Source organism: Meles meles, chromosome 3 (assembly GCF_922984935.1).
Source record: "Meles meles chromosome 3, mMelMel3.1 paternal haplotype, whole genome shotgun sequence".
In the NCBI taxonomy this organism is placed as follows: domain Eukaryota; kingdom Metazoa; phylum Chordata; class Mammalia; order Carnivora; family Mustelidae; genus Meles; species Meles meles.
Window position 1 is genome coordinate 183712029 of NC_060068.1, and position 8890 is coordinate 183720918.

General features: G+C 65.5%; 1 protein-coding gene across 3 annotated transcripts in view; it reads left to right on the plus strand.

Annotated features, from left to right (window-relative positions):
* The window catches only part of SLC12A7 (solute carrier family 12 member 7), a 65798-nt gene extending 57404 nt beyond the window's left edge, over positions 1 to 8394 (plus strand). For 2 of the 3 annotated variants that reach the window (XM_045998840.1, XM_045998841.1), the window contains exons 21-24: positions 1721 to 1828; positions 2789 to 2967; positions 5757 to 5890; positions 6905 to 8394. In XM_045998840.1, the coding sequence (XP_045854796.1) occupies positions 1721 to 1828; positions 2789 to 2967; positions 5757 to 5890; positions 6905 to 6996 (513 nt within the window). In that variant the 3' untranslated portion in view covers positions 6997 to 8394. The other variant, XM_045998842.1, reaches the window with a different exon arrangement.
* Positions 8395 to 8890: the final 496 nt, after the last annotated feature.

Below are 8890 nucleotides of genomic sequence, written 5' to 3' on the forward strand. Positions count from 1 at the left end.
ACTCACACTACCTCCCCATCTCGGGCTTACGCTGGACCACGTGGTGGTTCTGTTGTGCTGTGCTGCCCTGGTCTCCCTGGCGTCTTCGAGGTGGCTCCCGTGTCCCTCTGTCCCTTGCTGTCACCCTGCCAGCCCTTCCCGTCCGTGTTCAGTGCCTTGGAGCTGGACGGGACTGAGGTGGAAGCAGTGGGGGGGGGGGGGGGTGGCAGGATCACACCGTGAGGCCTGAACTCGTGTGATTTTATAGGAAGTGTAGTTGTTCTTTTTATTTTAAGGCTTAAATTTTATTTACTTGAAAGAGAGCTGGCGAGAGAGACAGACTCCTGATGCAGGACTCGATCCCAGGACCCCGGGATCAGGACTCAAGCGGAAGGCGGACGTTCGCCGCAGCCCCGCAGGCGCCCTGTAGTTGTGTTGTACTTGGCGCGTCACTTACTTGCGGCAAAAATCCGTGGCCCTGCTTGATTTCAGTCATGATTACAAGTTTCGCTGGGAGTGGCTTTAAGGGACACAGTGCCTCTCTTCCGTGAGACTGGGACACTGTTCTGCTGCACGTGGCCACATGCGCCTGTGGGAGCCGTGAGTGGACCATGGCTGGAACCCACCTCTCCAGGTCCTTCCACTGGGAGGCGGACAGGGTCCTTGCGCTGCTTCTGGGCAGGCCTCCACCCCGGGCCCTGCTCACCAGCACAGCCTGCCCATCTCCATGGACAATGAGGGCCCAGGGCACCGTCCTCGGGAGGCAGAGAGCCCCGTGGCGGAAGGGGAGGCCAGCGTCAAATGCCAGCTGGGGTCCCTAACGAAGGGAAATGGCTTTGGTCAGCATGGCTTAGAAAAACCCATCCAAGCCAGGGCGTGTGGGCAGGAAGGGTTTGGGCTTATCGTTAACACCTGTTTTACACGGAGCAGAGTTTGTAGGTCTTGTAATGAGCTCCAGGGGAGTCAGGGTCCGTGCCTATCTGGCCGGCAGAGTTGGTTGTCTGGGGAACAACCAGCCCCCGTGAATGTCCCCAGAGGTCGGCAGTAGGCGGCTGCCCACGCCCATCTCCCTTTCTGGAAAGCTGGTGTTGGAGCCCACGTGTGGGAGGCAGGAGACGTTTGTGTGGACGATGCCCCCCAACTATCTGGAAGACCCGAGAAAGTACTGAGTTCAGTAAGGTGGACTGACACAGGAATGATGCGTCAGAGCCCCTCTCCCCCGTTTGTGGGACGTCCACGGAGGGTCTCGGGGCACTCCCTGGTCTGGGGCCCAAGAGGGCAGAGGTGGTGCTCGCCCGACGCCAATCCCGACCCCACCTGGGACAGGCGGGAGGACCCAGGGCCACTGGCCTAGAGTCAGGCCAGGGGATAGAGAGGATCCTGGCCCTGTGGTCACCGGGTACACCGAGCACCAGATACTCCCTGTGCAGGACGTTGATTGTCCTGCCGCAGAAGACGGCGTCTTTCGTTGGGGTGCCTCCTGCGTGTGAGATGGGGCGCGGTGCATGCTGGCTGTGGGGTTCCCACGGGCCGTGGCCCGTGTCGGGAGTAGACGCAGGAGCAGACACGGGGGCAGCTGTGGTGGTCACCCACATGCACCATTCAGGGGCCCCTGGGGCTGAGGGTGGGGTCCAGCCAGGGCATGGGTGGGGGCGGGGGACACCGGGTACAGCCGGGACATTGGCGGAAGTGCTCGGCAGCCCGAGACCACGTTCGCTTGTGCGCTTCCCCCACCGCCCAGGTCGAAAGCGACATCTCGGCGTTCACGTACGAGAAGACGCTGTTGATGGAGCAGCGGTCCCAGATGCTGAAGCAGATGCAGCTGTCCAAGACGGAGCGGGAGAGAGAGGTGCGCGTGCTGGGGGTGGGCGGGCGCCTGGCACCCCACGCACACACGCGGCAACGCCCCGAGCCCGTCCTGGGGTGTCCCCGCCGCACCGCGCAGGCCTGACCTGCAGGACCAGGTCTTGGTCACGGGAGCCGTCTGTCCCCACGCCTGGTTTTGCGGACGTCTGGGAGGCTGGGTCTGCCCTGCCACCTCCTGCACGCGTCCTCACGGCCCGTGATCCACACCCAGCCTAGGGTCGGCGCCCCTGTGCACTGCCACGGGTTTGCTCGGAGCCAGTGTCCTCCGGCCATCCCAGCCCTGCTCCTGCCCGGACCGCAGTGGCCCTCACCTGGCCGCCCTCCTCCCTCCTGTCCCTCGTCCGGCCAGGAGCCATGGTGAGCCCGAGAGCCGGCCTGCTGAGCTCTCCTGCGGGCGCCATCCTGGACCTCCCTTACATCACCGCACGGTTGCTCTGTCCCGATTCCTGTCGTCCCCTCGGGCCCAGCCCCCTCTGCACACCTCTGGGTCGTGTCGTGGTCTCGTTTGCATGTGGCCTGTCCAGCCTGTCCTGGTGATACCAGCGGCCTCGTCCCGCACCGGCCCCGCCCCAAACCGGGGCTCCCTGACTTCCTCTGCGCTCGCTGTCCATGAGTGGGGGGTGGGGGGGCAACGGGAGGTGGGCGCACGGAGAAGCGGGGACAGAGGACGGGCTGTGTGTGTGGAGCTGTATCAAGTACAGACTTCCCGGTGCAAATGTTCCCTCGTGCGGTCGCGGAGGCGTGGGCCGTTCTCAGTGGCCCGCAGAGCTGGGGCGGGAGGACGGCCGAGTCTAGTGCGGGCGCCCAGGAGGAGGGGCACGGGCTGCGCCTGGAGCGGCATCGTGGCCCCGGCATCCCCCTCTGTCTTCTTGGGAGCGAGTGAGCACGCCCCCAAGAGGAGGTCACAGGATGGGTCCTGTCACCGTTCCCGCTGTCCCGCCAGGCTCAGCTCATCCACGACAGGAACACCGCATCCCATTCCGTGGTGGTCACCAGAACCCAGGCCCCGTCCACCCCCGACAAGGTGCAGATGACCTGGACCAAGGAGAAGCTGATTGCGGAGAAGTACAAGAGCAAGGAGCCGGGCGTTTCCGGGTTCAAGGACCTCTTCAGCCTGAAGCCGTGAGTGTGGCCCGCAGGCCTGGGCGGCCGCGGATGGGAGGACTCTCAGGCTGGGGCTGGCTGCAGGCACTTGCCGGGGACACCATCCCGGGGATCCGGGCGTCTGTTTCTGCTGGGTCCCAGCAGCTGGCGGTCAGGGCTCTTGGGGGCTGGGGACTCCCAGCTGTGACCTGCTGTCTGTGCCGGCTGCCCACGGGGCCAGAGTTCAGCCCGTGGCATGGGGCCAGGCACCCCCAGGGCTGGCACAGGTGGGTGGGGGCAGGGCCCGGGGTCAGACCCCTCATGGAGAAGGACCAGGGGGGCTCGGGGAGGGCAGCGGGGATGTGCCCAGTGTTCACAAGCGTTTTCACGTTCAGTCCCGAAGTAACTCATTCTCTGTGTGTTCTCTGCTGCCTAGAGAGTGGGGAAGCCTGTGAGTCTCTCGCTTCTCAGACCTGCTCCCTCGCATGCCTGGCCACGTACGTGGCTCTTGTGAAGCGTGTGTGCATGTGTGTGCAGCCGTGGGTGCACGTGCCTGGGGCGGAGTTGGGCCGCCGCTGACTCCCCTCTGTCCCGACGGCTCAGGGCACAGCCGAGCTCCGTGCGTCTGAGTGCGCGGCACCCAGCACTGGAGCAGAGCAGAGCGGGCGCACTCGGCAGCTCCGTCCGCGTCTGGGGGCCTGAGCGACCACATGCTCCGCTCTTGGGGCCGGAACGTCCTGCTCCCGGCCCTGGGTCCTCTTCGCCAGGACGCTGCCGGCCGGGGCGTGAAGGGGGCATGCTTGCTGCGACGCTGGGGGCAGCTGGGCTGGCAGGAGGGGGGCCTGCTGGAGGCTGCTGCGCCCCCTGCCCCCCAGCACCCGCGGGTGTGTCCCCTGCGGAGGGGTGGCGGGCGGCTGCCCTTCCTTCTGGAGCCCTTGGAGCCGCCGCGTAGCCCGCACCCCGGAAATGGGCGCACGTGGGCGTGGAGTGCATGTGGCGGGTCTGCAGGGCGGGCGTCTGCGTGGGCCCCAGTCTGCTCTGGGCATCTGCACACCAGGCGCACTCCCCGCATGGATCCTCCAGGAAACGAAGGCACGGAGACGCGAGGACAGTTTCTTCCCTGAAACGCCACATGAGCAGTGGGCCTGCTGACGCTGTGCCCAGGGTGCATGGGGGCTCCCGGTTGGGGGCTCGGCCCCGGGGGAAGCCTTGGGAGGAGCGGAGGTCGGCCTGTGGGTGGCCTGGGACTGACGGGCGGGGTGGTTGGTGGTGCCGTGGGGCCTCTGTCCCCAGCTGCTCGTCTGCTGCGGTCCCCGCTTTGCCGCCCTTGCTGCCCTTGCTGGCACATGGCCGCCTGCCCCTGCCGGCCCACCACCCCCAGACTCCACTTGGAGGCTATTTGGAAAGTGCTTCGATGCCACATGCGGTGTGAGGATGACCAGTCCCCTGACTTGGTGCGTTCGGACGGCCACTGGGAGCGGAAGCAGGTTTCTGCTGGCTTCCTGGAAACACGAGGGCCACACTGGCCGTCTCTGCGCCCCTGTGACCTCAACAGGGCAGGTCATCCTGGAGCCAAGGGCCCTTCCAGCCAGACCCAAACCCCTGATTGTAAGATTATATGTGTTCCCAGACTTTCAGCCGTAAGGGATCCTTCGATAGCACACAGACGCTCATTTTTGGAGTGGCTCTTGTCCCCAAACACGGGTAATTGTGGTCTGTGCAGGCAGCTAACTCGTGGTTCTTGTAATGGAAGGTCCCTGATTGCGCCACAGACAGGTGCTCAGTCTGTAATTTTATCAGGAGAAACTAGACAGAAGCGGGGGGCCCCGGCTCCCTGTGCTCCTCCTGGGAATTGGTGGTCGTGATGGGTGTGTTTGGCCGAGCTGGTGACAGGGTGTGGCCTCCCCGACGGACACTGTGCAGTGGCCTCTGTCTGCCCGCCCGTCTGGAGTCTGGGGTGCAGTGACCGGGCTGCCCGCGGATCCTGTTGTGTGGCTCAGCTGGGAACTGGAGGTTCCAGGGTTTTCCAGCTCGGGGCTGTGGACATCTTGGAGGCAGTTGGCCCTCCCTGGCAGCGTCTCCTGAGTGCTTCCTGGGACGTGCTCAGGACTGCAGGGACCTGTGGCCGCGTGGTGCACATGGGATAGAGGAAGACGAGACCCCCTGGGTGCCTGAGCACCAGGGAGTGCGGGCAGCAGGCTGGCGTCCGCCCGGCATGCTTGGAGGACCGTTGGCGCACAGCGGGCGCTTGGCCTGTGTGGTCGGGTGCACAGAGCCACGCGGTTGGCGAGGTGGAGGGGCAGGAAGCGCATGGTGGGTTGGAAGCGCTTGTCCATCCGTCCTCAGCCGAGGGCAGCAGTGTCCAGGCGGCCCAGACCCGGTGTGGACCCTCGTGGCTTCATTTCTGACTGGAATCCCCGGTCTGGGTGCCGGGTGTGTGGGCGGCTTCTGCGTGGCGTCTCGGGGTCTCCTGGGACCTCCCCGAGTTGGGACCAGTGAGAAGCCCCCGTGTACTCTTTCGGGGGCTTAGCTCCAGGCCTCATGGCCTGGCCTTCTGGCTGGAGTGCACAAGGGAGAGCCTTTTACGCCCAGCAGCACAGTGTCCGATGGGGGACGCACGTAGACGCAGAAGCTTGGGGTTTCAGTGATGCCCCCCACAGAATGTTCAGAGATCAGTGCCTTCTCGTGGGTGGGTGACATCCTGTCAGGGCTCCCCGGCCTCGCATGGAGGCTCGTCCCCGTGGGGTCTTTGTGGGGAGCTAACCCCACTTGACTCCTGCTGTGTTTCCCCGGGGCCTGCCGGAGCCCTGGGTGACCCTCTCCCCCAGGAACCAGTCCAACGTCCGGAGAATGCACACGGCTGTGAAGCTCAACGGGGTCGTCCTCAGCAAGTCCCGGGGTGCACGGCTGGTCCTGCTCAACATGCCGGGGCCTCCCCGGAACCGGCAGGGGGATGAGAACTGTATCCTTTGTGCTGCAGCTCCCCGGGACGGGCTGGGGGTGTGGGGCGCGGCTTCTCTTGCTCGAGGGTTGCTGGGGTGGGGGCAGGGCAGGGGGCCCAGAACTTCCACCCCTGGGCTGGACCTGCGACCTCAGAGTCATGGGGAGCAGACTCGCCCCCCACCCCTGGTCCGGGTGCCAGAAAGCAGCGTCTGGGGGCCCCAGGTGAATGGTTCTTGATTGGTTTCAAGTGTCTGTGACCGTGGGGTGTCCTGGGCCACTCAGAACCTCAGTGGAGACCCTGGGACGCACAGGACCCCGGACCATGAGTGAGCTGAATGCAGACACAAGCCGCGGCCCCAAAACGCCCACCGTGGGGCCCTCACCATCCCGGACCCCACCTGCCATGGCACAGTGAGGACCTCTGGTCCTGGGACGGGTTCGGTGCTGGCTTCAAGCTCCTGCTTGGCTGGCTCCCATGCTGGACATCGTCCTTGAGCTGTGGGGCCCCATGTCCCTTTTGTCCTAGATAAGCCACAGTACATGTGGTTCCCAGCCCCCAGCCCCTCAGCTGGGGTCCCTCCTGGGTGGGTGGAGGCTACCAGGCCTGACCTTGGAGGTCACAGGTTGGCTCTACCCCAGGCTGGGCTCATGCCCTTAACCATGTGTCCGCCGGGGTGTGGCCCCTGTTCTCTCCTCCAACACTGGGAGGCGGGAGAGGGACCCAGCAGGTGGCTCCTGGGCTTCCAGCCTTGATCTGACCACACGCTGGAGGGCTCTGTGCCTGCTTGGTGCCCAGACTGGGACTGGCGGGTGGTTGCGTTCTCGGCAGACCCTTCTGTCTGCTCCCGGAGCCCCAGGGTGCAGGCGGCCTCCCGTTCCCAGCTGGGCGGGCGGGGGGCTGCTGACCCTGAGCATCTGCGGGGCGCCTGGCTGGCCCGTGGTGGGCAGGGTTGGCGTCACAGGCTGCGTGGTGGGGCGGTCTTCCCACTGCTGTCGGCACGGCCAGCTGCGCCCTTAACTCCGGTCACCCCAGATATGGAGTTCCTTGAGGTCCTGACCGAGGGGCTCAACAGGGTCCTTCTGGTCCGGGGCAGTGGCCGGGAGGTGGTCACCATCTACTCCTGACACTCGGCGCCCCGAGGAGCACACTGGGCAGGCTGGGGACCCTGCCGCATGTGGCTTCCTACAGAAGTTTCCAGAATAGCCCCACAGCTCTGCTCCCTAGGCCGAGAGCCAGCACGCAGCTGCAAAGATTCCCTCGTGTGGAGGGGAAGCGTGGATGCCCTCAGCACGCCGTGTGCCCCCGAGGGAGGCTCGCGGTGACACGAGACAAGACCAGTAGCCCCGGCCACACGCTCAGATGGGTTCCAAAGTGGTTTCTGTGGCCGGACCTACCCGGTTGCCGTGGTTACAGTTCAGTTCTGCCCCACCCGGGACACTCAACGAGAAACCCCGCTCAGACTTAGGGTGGTCTTGGGCCACGGGTCTGCTCAGGAAGGTGGCCGAGGGCCTCAGTCCTCGGTCAGCCTCCTCAGCACCTGCCCCTGTGAGTGCCTGTTTGTGTTCCTGTAAGTTACGGCTGAGGAGAGCCGCCCGGTGCAGGAGCGTCTACAGGGGGAGCCCCGGTTCCTCAGGGACACGGGTGGTCCTCACGGGTGGGCATGTTCTCGGAGTTCCGGCTCCAGGAAGCTGTGTGGGGGACAGGGGCCCAGGCTGGGTATGCAGCTGGGACACGAGCCACGTCCTACACAGGCGGCCGTGCCCGGCTTCTGCACGTTCACCCCACGGCTCCCCAACTGGCACGCACACGCCCGTCGCCCTCCATCACCACGCACCAGGCTCCGCGGAGGGGCTGCAGGGCTGCGCGAGGTCCTGGGGGACTTGAGCCGGAGCCCACGTGCCTGTCCCCTCTGGCCAGCACACAGGATGTCTCACGGTCACACGGGCACTGGGGGCTGTTGGGACGGTACGTGGCCGTCGACAGTCATGGTCCTTGTGCCCGGGCCTCACTGTGCGGTGCTCTTACTTACGAAAGCACCGCGGGGCTCCAGGGATAATTCGGGGTGTCTGAAGAGACTGGTTCATGAACGAGCCCATGGCCGCATCCTGGGGAAGTCGGCCAGGTCCGTAGATTGCAGGTTGGGTGGAGGCTAAGCGTGTGTCCAGACGCTTCTGAGGCACCATTGGGTGGCACGGAGGGTCCACGTCGCGTCAGAGTGACCATGGCCAGAGTGTACCAGACCAACACACCGGGCTCGGGGTCCGTGGCAAAACCCTCCTCCCTGGCCCTCGGTCCCTCTCGTGTGTCGGGGGCGGGGGCATGGCCCGCGGAACCCTGTGACCCCTACCCTGTACCCACGACGTAGACCTCCTGCGGCTGCGGGGGCGGGGGCTCAGCGACATGCGCCCCTGTCCACGCTGAGCCTCGGAAGCCTGCGAGCGCGGTCAGGGCCCCACAGGGCTCCGTAGCTGCCTTGGCTTTGTATGATTTGTTGTTACAAGAATAAATGGTACAAAACCTGAGCTGGTGGACGGGTCTCGTGTAGACAGGCCGGCGGGGACAGCGCCTGGGTCTCTGGCCTGTGGGCGTTCCGGTCTGACCACAGCTGTCTCGGGTGTTGTTGCTGGTGCAAGAGGAGGGAAGGTCCGAGAACTGGACGTTCAGTGTGAGAACGGGATGCAGCCACGTGCCGAGGTCGTACCTCCCAGAAGGGTGGGCTCCGCGGGCAACACCCGGCGCCGGAGGGGACCCCTTGTTCCAGCGTCCAGGCCCAGGCGTGAGTCCTTACCGCGCTCTCCCGGAGCCCACCCTTGCAGCTGGGGGCCTGTGCAGGTGCCGCTGTTCCTGAGCCGGGAGACCCTCCCGACCCCACCTTCCCGCTCCCAGAGCCGCAGCCGGGAGACCTGGTGTCCCCACGTGTTCCCAGCAGCCAGGACGCGCAGACACCTAGCAGCGACCCCTGGTGAGGGGGAAACCACGGGGTCTGTGCGGTCCCGGCAATGAAGTTCTAGCCGCCTC